Source organism: Pteropus medius, unplaced genomic scaffold, assembly GCF_902729225.1.
Source record: "Pteropus medius unplaced genomic scaffold, Ma_sr-lr_union100, whole genome shotgun sequence".
NCBI lineage: Eukaryota > Metazoa > Chordata > Mammalia > Chiroptera > Pteropodidae > Pteropus > Pteropus medius.
Genome location: NW_024349798.1, coordinates 4,851,823 through 4,866,911, shown reverse-complemented (window position 1 = coordinate 4,866,911; position 15,089 = coordinate 4,851,823). Strand labels below are relative to the sequence as shown.

Below are 15,089 nucleotides of genomic sequence, written 5' to 3'. Positions count from 1 at the left end.
GAAATTGGTGCTGTGATTTCAGGGCCAGGGCAGAGGAGGGAAGGCCCTAGGGTCTTGCCAAGGACATGGAAGAGGCCAGGGGCCCTGTTTTCAGGAGCAGTGTAAGGGCCCAAGGCCTGACAACATAGAGTAGAGATGTCATCCCCCACCCCAGGGCGAGCCCAGAAACTAGCTGGAGCTGCAATTATCTTCCCCCTCCTGAGTGTGTCTGAGGACTCTGAACCCAAGAGCCAGCCCGGAAGTGGCTGCCAGAAGACACCATGAAGCTGGCCCTAACTGCCGTCCTGTTCTCTCTCCTCGCAAAAGCCCTTCGTGGAAGCCCCCCGGTTCTCCCATTCAACCTCTCCTCAACAAACGCCATAGCGATAAACCTGGACTCAGGTAGGACAAATATTGGGGTGGGGGAGAGAAGTATTGCAAGAGAGAGAGCCTGGATTTTGAGGGGCAGATAAAGAGAGATATGTAATCTCAGCCCCACCCCTGATAGCCTTGTTCTTAGGCAGGTCCTCTAAAGAGCCCAGACATTGGGGACTGGCACCCACTCCCCCAGATTCAGCACCTTCACGGCTTCCACCAAAACCCCACTGCCAGGCACATTTTGTGTTGCACACACTGTGCTGCATTCAGACCCTCCCCAGGAGCCCCAACCCGACTGCTACAACTTTCTCTCTCCCCAGTAAGCTTGGCCCAGCAATCCAGGCCCTCAACTCCCACCTCCCCCAACTCAGCTGCTTTGAGAATTCCGCTCTCCTACCCAGCCCCCAGGGTCATAAGTCCTCCCATGAGGAGAGGGTCCTGCCTCACAGGGGACAAGACGCGAGCCCTGAGGGGCAGGGCGAGGGGAGCGCAGAGGGGACCTCATCTAACACCACCCATTGCCTCATCCTGCAGTGTGTGGACGCCCACAGGCAACAGGTCGCATTGTGTCGGGGCAGGATGCCCAGCCGGGCGAGTGGCCATGGCAGGTCAGCCTGAGGGAATATGAACAGCATGTGTGTGGAGGCTCACTGATCACCGAAGAGTGGGTGCTGACTGCAGCCCACTGCTTTGACAGGTGAGGATCTTCAGCGAGTGTGAGTCAGGGCCAGCTGGGACCTGCCCTTCACCTCTTCCCGATACCCTTCTTTCCACATTTGAACAGGAGTCTCCTGCCCACCTGGGTGAAAGACAGGTTGAGAATATGTCTCATTTATCCATTCAGGATGCCCCCCAATCACTGGGCTAGGCACAGGAGAGAGTTGGGGAGGAGACAGGCCCTCCCATTGTCCATCTCCCAAGAAATTTTTCATTTCCCAGAAACCAAAAGCTCCCACATCAGAATGTCCCTTGAGAACCCAAGGCCTCAAGTTCACTGCTCAACAGGCGACTTTACCTTCCTCCAAATAGAAGAATTGGGCACCTTGCAGGGCTGCTTGTGGATTAAACAGGGTGCTTGTCATTACTGGCATGTGCTCAACTTGCAAAAAATGATCTCTTCATAATGTTAGGACCCTCAAATCAAAATTGTCTTTAGCCCTTGCACAGTCTCACAACCTCCTTAACTTCTGGCCCCAGGAATCAGCCACTGTCCTCCTACTTTGTGCTACTGGGCACCATCTCCTCCTATCCCAAGGCCAGTGAGTCCCAGGAACTCCTGGCTGTGGCCCAGTTCATCACTCACCCAAGCTACACAGAGGAGTACGGCAGTGGGGACATCGCCCTAGTGCAGCTGGCTTCCCCCGTCAGCTTCAGCGACCTCATCCTTCCAGTCTGCCTCCCCAAACCTGGAGACCCGCTGGGTCACGGCACCTGGTGCTGGGTCACCGGCTGGGGGAACATTGACACGAATACACGTAAGGATGCCCAGAGCTGGTGGTGGGGCGGGGAGGCTGGGGCAACTCATTGAAGGTTGGTCCTGACACCCTCCCTAGGGCCAGCGATACTTGCCACCATCCTTACTCAGGCTAGATGTAGAGCCTGCACACACTGGTACAGCCCTGGGGTGGGGGGCACTGAAATATTGCCATGCCAATGCAGAAGCAGCCCGCCACCCCAGACCCCACCTTGGGCTCTCTAATTCATCCTTTCAGCATCCAATAAGGATTGATTGGAGGTCTCTGGAATGCTGGCACAACCTGGGCCCGGATCATTCTGAAGGATTAGTGCCTGTGCCATCCATGCATTTACAGAATTCACCCATTACCCCTGTCCACTCAGGGCTAGGTCAGAGCCTGACTGCCTGGCCTCATCCTGGCTGGGTGATCTCCACCAGCCATGCCAGGTCGTGGTTTCCTCCTCTGGTAAGTAGAGATCTCAAGACTGCTAACCTCATGAGGTCGATGTAAGGGTTACATGGCATGATGCATTTCAGGCACTTCCAGCAGGGCCGGGCAAGAGTGAGTTCTCAGTATCGATCAGCAACTATCACCATTGCCATTGTTGTCATTGTCATCATCATTGTCTTCTCGGTGTTTTGAGTGTTAAATACAGGCTCACTTTGCCACCGTGGTGTGTTTATTGGGGTTCCGTAAGCCCAAATGCAGGCCCCTGTTCCTTGGGGAGCAGAGGAGCAACACACAGAAAGGTTGTGCCAGCATTCCAACATACAGCCAGCTGAGAGCCAGGAGGCCATCGCATCCTCTGAGCTCTGCTCTCTGGTCTCCACCCCAGCGCTCCCTCCACCTTTCACCCTGAAGGAGCTAGAGCTGCCCCTCATTGACACCCAGACCTGTGACACCTACTACCATGAGAACTCCCTCGTCCCCAGCCAGGAGCCCATCATCCTAGAGGACATGCTGTGTGCTGGCTTCGAGACTGGCGAGAAGGACGCCTGTGGGGTGAGCAAGCACTTCCGGTGGGGGCCTCAAGGCAGACAAGTGCAATATTTTTTTAAATACGAGAGTTAATTCAAAAAGAAGAAAAATGTTCCTGAACCCTGTCTCCCTTTGAAATATCATATAAATAGTATCAAAACATGGAATACCTATAAGGGTGCTTAAGCAAACTGTGACATATCTCTCTCCCTAAAGCTTTTCCTTTGTGGCCAGAAATTTCTTTTTTCTTCCCAAAAAATAACACTCAGTCTTTGACAAGTTTTCCTAAGGAGCAGGTCACTTCTGAGCAGGTCACTTCTGAGCTGGGTTGGTCTTGTCTTTCCTTGTCCACGTTTATAAGCAAAACACGCTTTATCTCCCATTGCCTCTTAGTGTTGTTTTGTCTCAATCAAATTTTTCACGAAAAATGAAGGAAACAGCACTCTTAGTAACACAGACATGCTCCTCAGAGCCCCTCCTCTGAAAAACTGTTTTATTCAGAGAATGGAGTGTTCCCATCACGTTGCTTGTCTCACCTACCAGATATTTCATCCCTAATTCCCAGACCAGCCAACCCTGATGTCTTCCAGGAACATCTAAGCCACCAATGCCTTGTCCACTAGACCTGCCCAGCAGTGCTGAAGGGAGGTTGGTGGGACTGGGGTAGGGTCCTGTGAACCTCAATTTCCCCCTTGTGTAAGGAGGGCAGCCGGCCTTCCAGCCTTACACTTCTGGACTCCTTCTTTCTCCCCAGGGTGACTCCGGAGGGCCTCTGGTCTGTGATATTGGTGGCGTCTGGACCCAGGCAGGGGTAGTGAGCTGGGGGTCTGAATGCGGAGTGCCCATGAGGCCGGGTGTTTACACCAACGTCAGCGCCTACACCACATGGATTCTCAGCACAATCCAGAGTTCCGCCCCAGAAGACAGAAGCTTCTCTCCAAGCCTTGCTGGGATCGTTTTCTCTGCCTTGTTTTTGCTTCTGGGACCACTGGAGGCGCCCCTGTCTCCCTGGGGCTTGCCTAATTGTGCAGCCCAACCCTGAGACCTCAGCCCCCACATTTCAAACTCATGTCCTCTCTACTCCCTGCCAGGAATGTAGAAGCCATCTTCTCCAACCCTCCTTAAGCCCTCCCCAGAAAGCTGCCTTTTACCATCCATCGAATCCTTTGTCCTCCAGGGATCTTCTCTGGCCCCTCCCCTTCAGAAAGCCCTCCACTCTGATACCTCCACATCTCTCCCTCTTCAGACCTTTCATGTGTCCCCCATGGGCCTTAAGCTGCCCTCTCACCCTCCCTGCCAGCCTGTGGACGCCCCCCAGGTACAGAGCCTAGTGTTCCCTGCTCCTCACCCACCATCAAAGGCTGAGTCCCAGCATACACCCAGGCTCAAGGACTCCTTTGGCGGTTTCTGGGACTCTTGGAACTGAGGTTTCCAGTCCCCAGTGCTGGCCTGGTCCCTTTGCAGGCATCTCTGTCTGAAAGGAAATAAAGGTGAGCTGGCAGAGGGCTATTCCTCCTGTGGGTGTCTTCTCATGCGTTGGGGGCTGGAAGGGTGTATGAGAAAGAATCTCCCAGAAGCCTTTTGAGGTGCACATTATTATTATCTTCATTTTTCAGACAAGAAAAATCAGGGCTGCCAATATCAGAGTTTGCCTGAGCCCACTCTCCCCAGTAGCCCTGTCCCTAAACTCAGTGTGCGGCAGAGCAAAACATCTGGGAGGTCCTGGGGTAATGACAAGACTGAGGTCAATCCCAGGGTCGTGGACAGACCTGGGAGTCCTGGGGTCATGGATGAGGCTGGGAGAGAATCCACGACACCCTGGGCACGAATGGCAAAGGCTCAAGCCAGACTGAGCTCGCTCTCCACTCCCCTCCCTCTTTTCCCAACCCGTCTCTCCAGGGGAGTCTGGGAACTGGCTGGAGATATGCCCACTGGCAGCTGGAGGAGAGAGCACAGGGCTGGGACCTCAGGCAGAGGCAAGGCGGGTGTGTGAATGGGATACCTTATGGGCCACTGCGCAGGACAGAGGAAACAGGAGGAGGGGAGGGAAGGTTGAAACTCTTTGGGTGGGAGCCTCAGCCTCTGTCCCAGGACACTCACCCTAAGCCTGGTTCTCTTACCAATGTCTGAGCCAAGTGAACAATATCCTTGAAAACTCTCAACACCCCCCACCACCACCCCCTGGCAGCATGCCAAGGATTCTCCACCCTCCGGATTCTCCACTTGCAAGTCCAGACTGGCTTCCCTGCCTAGAGGGCCCCCCAGAAGTCAGTGCTGGGTCACTCATCACTGTGAATTCCACAGTATCCCTAGTGGTGTTCAAGATACACGGAAGGCCACCAAGCAGGCACAACCCTCTCGGGACCCTTCTTCAGAGAGTCTTTAGTCACAGGGACACTGGGATAAACAACCTAGCGGTGTCTCTACCCGTTTGGTGATTTCCTTTCCACCCCCACCCGCCAGGACCCCTGATAGGAACATTCACAAAAATGCTTTCAACTTTTGGGATTTCATCGGGATGGTGATTAGAGGGGGCTGAGGCAACTAGTCTAGCTGCCAACTGAGGAAGGGACAAGACTCAAGGCCATCATTTCCTAAAGCAACTTGTGAGAGATTTTTTCCTTCCTGGATCAGCTCAATGGGCACTCAGTAAGGACTTGCTAGTGTGCTCTCACGGGAGTCCTGACTGGGGGCCAGGTCCTTGTCCATCCTGGAAGGAGAAGTGGGTAGAAAAGGGGCAGCGAGGGGGCAGCCAGGATCCCAAGGTTGCCGATGAGAAGGGGATTGCTGGGTGCACCGGTTCCTGGGCCATAATAAGTAACGTGGTTGAGGACCCAGCTCCAGGGGAAGCTCAAAGCTGGGGCTCTGTGAGGTCCGATGTTTCCCAAAGCCCTTAGATTCAGAGAGGTCAAGCTGGGAGAAGATGGCAGCCAGAGTTCCTGTCTCTCCCTTCCCCCGCCCGCAGGGGGCGCCCCAGCCAGGCCCTGGAGCAGGCGGAAGCAGAAGGGGAGTCAAGTGTCTGGAAGGCAGGCCATGGGCCCTTGGGTCGGGGTGCTGCTGCTGGCGCAGTTGTTTGTGCGAGCTGAACTGGAGATGCAGGGTGAGCTCAGGCCGGAGCTGCCGGCCGACCTCGGGGTGATGGGGGTAGGATGGGGCGCATGGAGACCGAAGGGAGCTCACCTTCTCACCTCCCCCCAGGCTTGCCGGATGAGGACCTGCTGTTTCCAGGTAAGGTGTCCAGGACGCGCGCTTTTCTATGCAGGGCACCTGGGCCGGAGTGCACAGGGTGCCTCATCTTTTCATCTCTTTCACCCCAGGTTTCCAGAACTCATCATTGCTCACATGTAACTGATGGGCCCCAGGGGGGAGGGACGGGAGTCTGTGGACCACGTGGGGAGGGTCCCCAGCATTCCCTTCTCCCTCGGTTGCATGACCCCAGGATGCGCGCAGTTTCCCAGGGAGCCACTTCTCTTCTCGCACCCGGGTGGGCCAGGGCGGGCAGGTGGGCCTGTCTCTTGGATCTCACCTGTGTGTCTCCTCTGTCTATCCCAGGGCCATGTGGCCAACGGGCTGTCCCGACGCGTGTGGTGGGTGGAAAGAATGCGGAGCTCGGGCGCTGGCCGTGGCAGGGCAGCCTGCGCCTATGGGGTTCCCACATCTGCGGAGGGAGCCTGCTCAACCGTCGCTGGGTGCTCTCGGCTGCGCACTGCTTTGAAAAGTGAGTCTGGGAGCTGGAGGCAGCGGCGCGCTGCCCGGTTCCCTGGGTCTGCACCACGCGCGCGCGTCGTACACGGTTGTGACCCTCCTGTTCTCCTGAGCCTCAAGACTCCTGCTGCAGCTGGTCACACCCGTGCGAGTTCCTGATGGTGCCCCTGCAGGGAACCCTGTTCAGTGTTTTCCAGAAAGGTCTTCCAGAACATTCCCGTGCACATTTGTGTCTCGTTCTTTTCTTTTTCTCTTTTCTGTTCTCTTCTCCCTGAATGGCGCCACCAGCCTTCCTCATCCCACCTCGCAGGGGAGGTGGACCACAGGTGTGGGGAATGAGCTGAGGTGAGTGAGCGCTGGGCACAGAGCCTGGCCTGTGGAGCCAGTGGCCCCTGAAACTGTTTTGACTGCACCCTGCTGAGTGTCTCTTTTTGGCGCCTGTGCATCTAGATGCTCATTCGTTTTTTGTTTTGGGGTTTTTTTTTAGGATGTGACAGGCAGGTTGAGCCAGATCAGACCATGGGGCGGGGGGGCACCCTCCTGTCCCATCCCCATCCCCATCTCCAGGTTCTGGGGCTTTTGCTTCAGCCTCTCTGGGCTCTCACCATTTCTACACCCGATGCTTTGTCCTGTAAGAAGATCAAAGCTTATGGTGTCCAGGATGAGCCCTAGTAGCATCCTGGGCAGTCTCCACTCAGGGAGTGGGCCACAGGTGTGCTCACGTGGCCCACCCTCCACTAAGGACCCCTGACTGCTCTCTCCTCCCTGCCAGGAACAATAACCCCTATGAGTGGACAGTCCAGTTTGGTGAGCTGACTGCCAAGCCATCTATCTGGAACCTGGACGCCTATTACAACCGTTACCAGGTGGAGGAGATCATTCTGAGCCCCATGTATCTTGGGGCTTCAGCCTATGACATCGCCCTGCTGAAGCTGTCCTCCTCTGTCACCTACAATAAGTACATCAAGCCCATCTGTGTTCTGGACTCTTCTGACGACTTCCAGAACCGGACTGACTGCTGGGTGACCGGCTGGGGGGACATTGAAGAAAATCAGGGTGAGGCTGGGGACAAGTGGCAGGTCTGGGGCTGGGAAACAGGGGCATGATCCTCCACCCCCTGTTCCAGCTGCACCAGCCCCCACCCTGGGCTGTGTATAGCTGGGCCCCTACTTTGGCCTGCTCAGCATTCTTTCCCCACCTGCTTTTCTTTTCTTTCCTGTTCAGAAAGGTCAGAACTTTCCAAACCCACACTCAGTCCCCCTCCTCAAAGACAGAGATCCAGAAGCCAGAGGTGAAAGAGAGGCCACTTGGCCCAGGTTGCACTCCCAGCCTGAAGGGGTATTAGAGGGGTGGGGGTGGCCATGTCAGAAAGGCTTCAGCATGGTGGTCACCCCACCCCCAGCTGCATAGCCTCCTCATCTGGCTCCTCCATACCTTCTTTATCTATCCACGCTGGGGTCCTTTCCTTTTCCCTAGAAGGGGCTGGATAAAGTGCCTCTGCTGTAGACCTCCCTGGGCCCAAAGGGCTGCACGAGTGTGAGCCAGGGGGCCCAGCCAGGCAGACTCTGTTCCTTCCCTTTTTGGCCCAAGACTGACAAGTGGTCACATCCAGCCAGGCTCCACAGTCATTCTCACAGGTGGTAGGTGACCTCTGGAATACCCTTCCTGATGTAAACTTTAGCTCTGCCATGTGCTAGCTAGCAGACTTGGGCAAACACTTCATCTAACTGTGCCTCAACTTCCTTACCTGTACACTGTGATAATAACAGTTCCCACCTCGTAGGGTTTAAAATCCCTGAGGTTTTAAAAGCATTCATGCATAGGTCTTAGCAGAGTGCCTGGCAAACAGGAGGCTCTACTAACATGTCAGCTTTTAGTGTTAATATGGTCACTAACTTCTGCAGGATAAGGTGGTGATCTGAGCCTGGACTTAGGAATTGGACAAACCTGGGTTCATTTCCCCAGATGCTTTGCTGGGGGAGGACCGTCCTCTGGTACCTTTCCTTACTTGAAAGTGGGTTATGATTGTGCTGCATTTGGGGGGTGCTGCAGGAGCCCAAGAGCATGTAGGAAATCTCTTGGCTCAGGTCCTGGGATTGCCCAAATACATGAGGAGAGCAAGCCCCATGGGCTGTCCCACCCGCTCAGGCACATGGGTGCTATAGCTGGATTGTATTAATCCTATAACATCTCAGCTGCATTAACCCCTCCCCCATGCGGGCTAAGGTCTCCCCGCTCCCCTGGCTCGGGCAGAGGCTGTCATCTGCATGGGGAACTAAGGGAAACCAAGTCTCAGGGAGGAGTTGTAATAACCAGTCCAGCCATTGGGTCCTTCTGTGATATTGCTCATCACCCATGATGTGCTGGGTGCTAGGCTAGAGCAGAAAACTTATCAAGGCACTGTGGGTGTCCAGGGGACCTCCCAACGAGATGGCAGAGGAGAGGCTCAGGATGCCATTTTTCTCTGTCCCCTCAACTCCCATGCAGAACTGCCGTCTCCCTACATCCTCCAGGAAGTGCAGGTCGGCATGATAAACACCACCATCTGTAACTACCTCTACTCACAGCCTTCTTTCCGCCATGACATCTGGGGAGACATGGTTTGTGCTGGCAATGCACAAGGTGGCAAAGATGCCTGCTTCGTGAGTGTCCCTCCTGACCCCAACTAGGACCTTATGGGTCCTAGCCTCCCATCACCCCATCCCAAGGCCTGAGAGCCACCTGTATCCCTGTGCCTTATTTGGTCCTCGTGGTAATCTGGGATCGGATGGTAGAGACTATTGTCCCCCTTCGCAGATGCAGAAACTGAGGCTTGATTGCTGCTAGGGGGAGAAGTAGGATTTGCAACCGGTTTGCCTAGCTTCATAGCCCCTTCTGCTCTCCCAGCCTTCCTGCAAACCCCTCCTGCCCCATCCCAGGCCGAGCTCACCCATGCTGCTCCCCAGGGTGACTCAGGTGGACCCTTGGCCTGCGAAAAGAAAGGGCGGTGGTATCAGGTTGGAGTCGTGAGCTGGGGAATAGGCTGTGGAAGGCCCAACCGGCCTGGTGTCTACACCAACGTCAGTAGGCACTTCAAATGGATCCGGATGCTGATGGCTCACAGCGACATTCACAGGCCAGACTCCTGGCTTCTGCTGCTGCCCCTCCCCCTGCTCTGGACTGCCCCATTCCTGCTGTCACCCTGAGCTCAACAGAGGCCCTGAGAGTCAGGGCCATCTATTGTGTCAGGCCCAGGTCCTCTTCTGTCCCATTTCTAATAAAAACACATTTGCATGCTTGAGCTGATGCCTTGCAGAGCATTCTGTGGACTCAGGTGACTTCCTGAACACCCTCATGATCACCCATGTCCCATCCACCCCAAGACCACTCCTTAACTCTTAAATCTTTCTCCACCCATCTGCACTATACAGGTTTAGGTTGCAAACAGCAGAACCCTCTCAGGTTAGTTCAATCAGAAGATAATTTATGGAAGGACATTAGTAGCATCAGGGTACCTGGAGGCTAGGAAGACTGGAATGGGGATACTGTGGGGGAAAAATCCCTGAACACCCAGTTCTCATGACAGTGTCCCCATCACACAGGTGCTCCTGGTCTTACTCTGGTCCTCCAAAGACCAACCTGGGACCAGGACTGGGGTGTGAGTATTTTATTTGGGAGGTGATACCAAGAAGCCCCGACGAGGACTGAGGAAACTGAGGCAGGGAAGGAAGAATCTGATGATATTTGCCTGAACGAGGAGGTTACTGTTGTGGGCGACTGAGGCACAATCCTCCTGGGGCTTCCTGAGAAACCACCGGCCCGGTGTCCACATCAACGTCAGTCGGCACTTCAACTGAATCTGGTTGCTGGTGACCCACAGACACATTCACAGGCCAGACCCCTGGCGGCTGCTGCTGGTCCTCCCCCTGCTGTAGACCGCCCCACTCCTGCAGTCAGCCTGAACCCAACAGAGCCCCTCGGAGTTGAGGCCATCTGCATCACGCCCCTGGAAGATAAGGAAGCTGGGTGTGGGCATGTCTCTCCTGACCCCTACAAGATTCTGCAGATGTGATTAACTTATAGACATGAGATGGGGGGATTTTCCTGGATTATCCAGGTGGGCACAGTGTAATCACAAGAGTCCTTAAAATTAGAAGAAGGAATCAGAAGAGGAAGTCAGAGTGATGTGATATGAGGACATGACCCATGGTTGCTGGCTTTGAAGACAAAGGAAAGGCCACAAGCCAAGGACTGTGAGTGACCTCTAGAAGCTGGAAAAGGTGAGGTAATGGATTCTCCTCTAGAGGAAGGGTCCCCAACACCTGGACTGCAAATTAGTACTGGTCTGTGGTCTATCAGGAACCGGGCTGCACAGCAGGAGGTGAGCAGCGTGTGAGTGAGCAAAGCTTCATCTGTATTTGCAGCCACTCCCCAGCGCTAGCATCACCACCTCAGCTCCACCTCAGATCATTAGGCATTATATTCTCTTAGGAAAACCAGTCCCTAGTGCCAAAAAGGTTGGGGACCGCTGCTCTAGAGCCTCCAGAAAGGAATTTAGCCCTGCTGACACCTTGATTTTAGTTCAATTGAGATACTTGTCAGAATTCAGGCCTACAAACTGTAAGGCAATAAACTTATGTTGTTTTAGACCATTAAGTGTGTGATAATTTGTTATAGCAGCATTAGGAAAATAATGTGTTACGTGACCCTACATTCCTGCAAGTCCAGGGTGAAAACTCAGAAAAGGAAGATGTATAATATAAAAACAGTGGAATCTATCTAGTGGGACCTGAAAAGAAATTCAAAGGTGACAGCGTGCCAGGACCAGAAAGCAACCAGAACAGGAAGTCAGCAGGCTTCAGGCTGTGAAATGGAATGGAAGTAAGAAATAGAATAAATAAGAAATTTCAGAATGGTAGAAATATGTAGCAGTCATCTAAAAAAAAGAAAAACCCAAAACACTGGGGGTGAAGGAGTCAGGACTATGCAACAACCTCGAGAACCAAAATGAAACAGCCTCTAGCCATGAAATAGCCAGGGTCACCAGCCCTGACCTGGAGAGCGAGGTCCATCCCATCAGATCTGCCAGGCACCAGGGACCTAAGATGAGGCAGAAGTAGGAGAGGGATTGAGGTTCAGAGGGCAACTAAGGACAGGAGAAGGTGGGGAGAGGGAGCCCCCTAGTGGCATCCACCTGACTGTACATCTCCCTGGCGTGTCAGAATAGAAATCTGACTAGGGCAGATGTCCCGGGTGACCATACTCACCCCAGCTGGCTGGGGAGGCCTGTGTTAGAGATTCTCAATGTCCTGGGGAAACAGGGAAGCTCCCCATGGGGCCTGAATCAGTCCCCAAGATGAGAAGCAGGAGGGAGGAGGGTGGTTCTGGGAGATGGGCAGCAGGGTCCAGTCATATCACCAGCTCCATTTGCTCGGGCCCAGCCTTCGGGAACATTGAGTGTCCAGGAGGGGATGAGAGCCCTGCGCTGGTCCCTTCCTAGAGACTGGCGCTGGGACCTGGCCCCTGGCTGGAAGCCTGCGGAGCCAGCAGGGGCTCGGCGCAGGAGCACCTGAGTCAACACCAGGAAGACAGGCCCAGCCTGGTGGCTGCATTAGGTAACAACATCCAAGACATGGTAGGGGAGTGGGCACAGGAGAAGAGGACAGCTGAAGGCCCACCCAGGCCCTGAGAGGACACAGGACCCAAACTTCGGAGCTCTAGGCCCAACACAGGCTCTACTGTGGGGGTGGGGGTAGGGTGGGGTGGGGAGGTGCAATCTCTTCCTGGAACTGGTGATTCATGAGTAACCCAGACAGACCTGGGCCTGCCCTCAAGAACACCACCTCCTCATTGGGACAACATCCAGTCAACAAATAAATGAACAAGACCAAGAAATATTTATATCTTGCCCTTTTTTCTGGGTGCCTGGGGCACACTGGCCCCAGGGCTGGGCCCAACCAGAAGAGGGGAGATGCCCTGGGTGGGTGAGCCCTCCGGCCCCTCTGCTGAGCAGAGTAGAGACTGGTTCTCTCCCCACAGGGTTTCCTGGGCTGCCTCCTGGACAAAATCTGTATAGCTTCTGAAGGCCTCATCTCTCCTAACCCTCCTAGTGTGTGTGTGGGGTCTCCTATACACCTGGGGGAACAGCCTCTCTCAGTCTGCTCTACAGTTTGGGACAGTGCTCCCTCTGGCCCTGGGAAGAAATCCCAAATTAACACTGAGGGGCACCTGGGGACAGAGCCAAAAAAATAAGTCACCACCTGGTACAAAGAGAATGAGAACAGCTTTGCCCTTGGCTCAGCTGCCTCCTGCTGCAGGCGGGATCCCCTGGACCCTGAGGCTGTGCTCCACTGAAGGAGAAGGAGGCTGCAGCCAGCAATCCTGCTGTCCCTACCCCACCCTGTCCCTCCTACCTTCACATCTGATCCCCCTCATTGTCTGCCTCTGGAGGCCCTTAGAGACAGGTGAGTTATCCTTTTATCCTGTAGGGACACCTTCTCTTATCTGAAGAAACAGCCCCTCTTACGCCATCAAAAGACCCTGTGGGTGGCCCTGTGGGCATTATTTGGATTTATATGTGTCTCAAACTATATCTTTTTGTGGTCCCACCAGCAACAAATGAGAGCGTAACTCCATTTTTCACATCTAAAATATTGTACCTACCCTATAGACTGTTGCGAGAATGAAATTAGTTAATACATCAAGTGCTTAGAAGCATACCTGGCATAGAGTAAGCACTACACATATGCTAGCTGCTACCATCATTATTATCATCGTCATCCGAGACTAACTGGCAGGACTTTGAGAAGAGGAAAGCCTCAAACTCCTGAGGCCCCAGCGTGAGAACTGAGTCAAGATGACCAGACTGGTCCTGGGATGGCCCAGCCTTCCTCCTTACCTATGGCTCCTCTTCGGCAGTTGTTTCAATGAAACGTTATTTCCAAGAGATGTTGGTGGACTTTATTTGTAAAGGGATTCTATGCTCACAGACTTTTAGGAAAGTTAAATTGATTTATTTGTTGCAGGACTTTTTAATGACTTTGATATGCTAAAATGCATCAGGAATCTGTAAAAGGAAATATACTGGGCAACATTCCTCAAACTTACTTAACAATGGAACTCTGATTTGGGGAGAATTTCATAAGGGACTTGTGAGATGCTGCCCCATGGTCTCTAGTGCCAAGCTGAGACCTCCATACATCCTCCATCTTCTCAGGTGAATTCTTCTTTAGTAAAGTCGCATTCCTTTCAGCTCCTGTCCCTGCCGCGTTCCCCATCCAACACAAGTGGGCGCTGGTGAGCTGAGACCGTGCCTCCCAAGTGGTCCAGGTTAGGAGATGGCACAAAGTCCAGGATTACCCTGGAAACTTCCAATGAGGATTGGATATTTACTTAAATAAAGCAAGAATGTGAAAATGCAAGTAACTTAAGGTGACTGAAACAATGCTTATTTCCAGTCGATGTCGCGACCACCCCGGCCCCCTTCCTCTCTTTTCCTATCGACTCCATTCTCAGTCACCAGGCTGAGCAGACTCTATCCAGAGTTCTTCTATCCTTTCTCTCTACCTCCAGGAGGATTCTCTCCTTCTGGGTTTGTGGCCAGGTGCAAAGCTATGTATCCAGATCATCTGCCTACCAACGAGGCTTGTTTTCCTTTTAATATGAGCAGTGGATCATGACTTGAAGAATTTGCACACTCCCCATCTTTCTCAGTCTGATCGTGCCACTGCCCTGGAGACTTGTTTAAGATAGCTGGAGAAATGGTTCTGTCATTTCTGAAACAGACTTCACTGCAAAGTAAAAACAGCTTTACAATGATTATAAAATTAATGCATCCTCGTTAGAAAGGAGCGTAAGAGAAAAATTTTGAAAATCACCAGAACCAAACTTTTAACTCTCCTCCTGGATTTGGACATTTGAATTGCTGGCAAATATCATTAAAAACAATAGCTTTGTGTAAATCTTTATTTATAAGTCTCACCTTCTCAACCATTCCTTAGAATAACTTATCTATGACTGAGATGCTTTAGTTAAATGGGCTTCATGTTCTTAAGGGTTTTAAACCATGATGCCAAGTACACTCCCTCAGCAAAGGAAGAGGGCCCATTTCCCAAAGTGTTCCTGACACTGAGGGCTTCCACTTCTATTACCTTTGTGAACTTGTAAGTTAAAAAATGCATCTCAGTTTTTAAAGGAGTGATCACTTCGTTTTTGTAAAATTGATAGTCTTGTAAAAAATTGAAATGATACAAAAAAGAAACGAAGAAAAAAGTAGAAAAATGTCCTAAATCCCATCACCTGGAAATAACCATAGTTTCATTTGAACATTGTTCCAAAAATCCATTTGGAAGGGCAGGTTCAAGGACAGGTAGATGGAAGGATGGCTAGAGTGTGGGTCAGGATGGAGGTCTGGACCCATATGCCTGCTTCTCCAGGACACCTCTAAACTCTAGAAAACAACAGTGAGATATTTACAAAAACAATAATTCCCAAAGAATGCTGGGCCTCAGAGATGTGGCGGAGTCTCTCAAAGGAGAGAGGCAGATGGGGCTGAGTTAATGGTGACAGGGGCCTCAGCAAGGCTAGGGATAAGGCTTCTGGGGAACTTTGGAT

General features: G+C 52.8%; 2 protein-coding genes across 2 annotated transcripts; both read left to right on the top strand.

Moving 5' to 3' along the window:
* LOC120620546 (serine protease 33-like) lies at positions 1-4,223 on the top strand. The gene is made up of 5 exons (XM_039885607.1): positions 1-381; positions 892-1,054; positions 1,555-1,832; positions 2,650-2,816; positions 3,547-4,223. The coding sequence occupies exons 1-5, from the start codon at positions 261-263 to the stop codon at positions 3,832-3,834; spliced, it is 1,017 nt and encodes a 338-aa protein (XP_039741541.1). The 5' UTR covers positions 1-260; the 3' UTR covers positions 3,835-4,223.
* Positions 4,224-5,825: 1,602 nt separating this feature from the next.
* Positions 5,826-9,682, top strand: PRSS21 (serine protease 21). The gene is made up of 6 exons (XM_039885575.1): positions 5,826-5,892; positions 5,991-6,020; positions 6,345-6,510; positions 7,270-7,553; positions 8,985-9,139; positions 9,443-9,682. Exons 1-6 carry the CDS (start codon positions 5,826-5,828, stop codon positions 9,680-9,682), a joined length of 942 nt encoding a protein of 313 aa, XP_039741509.1.
* The last annotated feature ends 5,407 nt before the right edge of the window (positions 9,683-15,089 follow it).

Bases quoted from the DNA above. Each gene is read 5' to 3' on its own strand.
- LOC120620546 (XM_039885607.1), top strand. From the start codon at position 261: ATGAAGCTGGCCCTAACTGCCGTCCTGTTCTCTCTCCTCGCAAAAGCC. The intron at 1,055-1,554 runs GTGAGGATCTTC...TTCTGGCCCCAG, and splicing joins GCAGCCCACTGCTTTGACAG to GAATCAGCCACTGTCCTCCT. The intron at 1,833-2,649 runs GTAAGGATGCCC...TCTCCACCCCAG, and splicing joins GAACATTGACACGAATACAC to CGCTCCCTCCACCTTTCACC.
- PRSS21 (XM_039885575.1), top strand. From the start codon at position 5,826: ATGGGCCCTTGGGTCGGGGTGCTGCTGCTGGCGCAGTTGTTTGTGCGA. The intron at 5,893-5,990 runs GTGAGCTCAGGC...ACCTCCCCCCAG, and splicing joins AGCTGAACTGGAGATGCAGG to GCTTGCCGGATGAGGACCTG. The intron at 6,511-7,269 runs GTGAGTCTGGGA...CCTCCCTGCCAG, and splicing joins GCTGCGCACTGCTTTGAAAA to GAACAATAACCCCTATGAGT.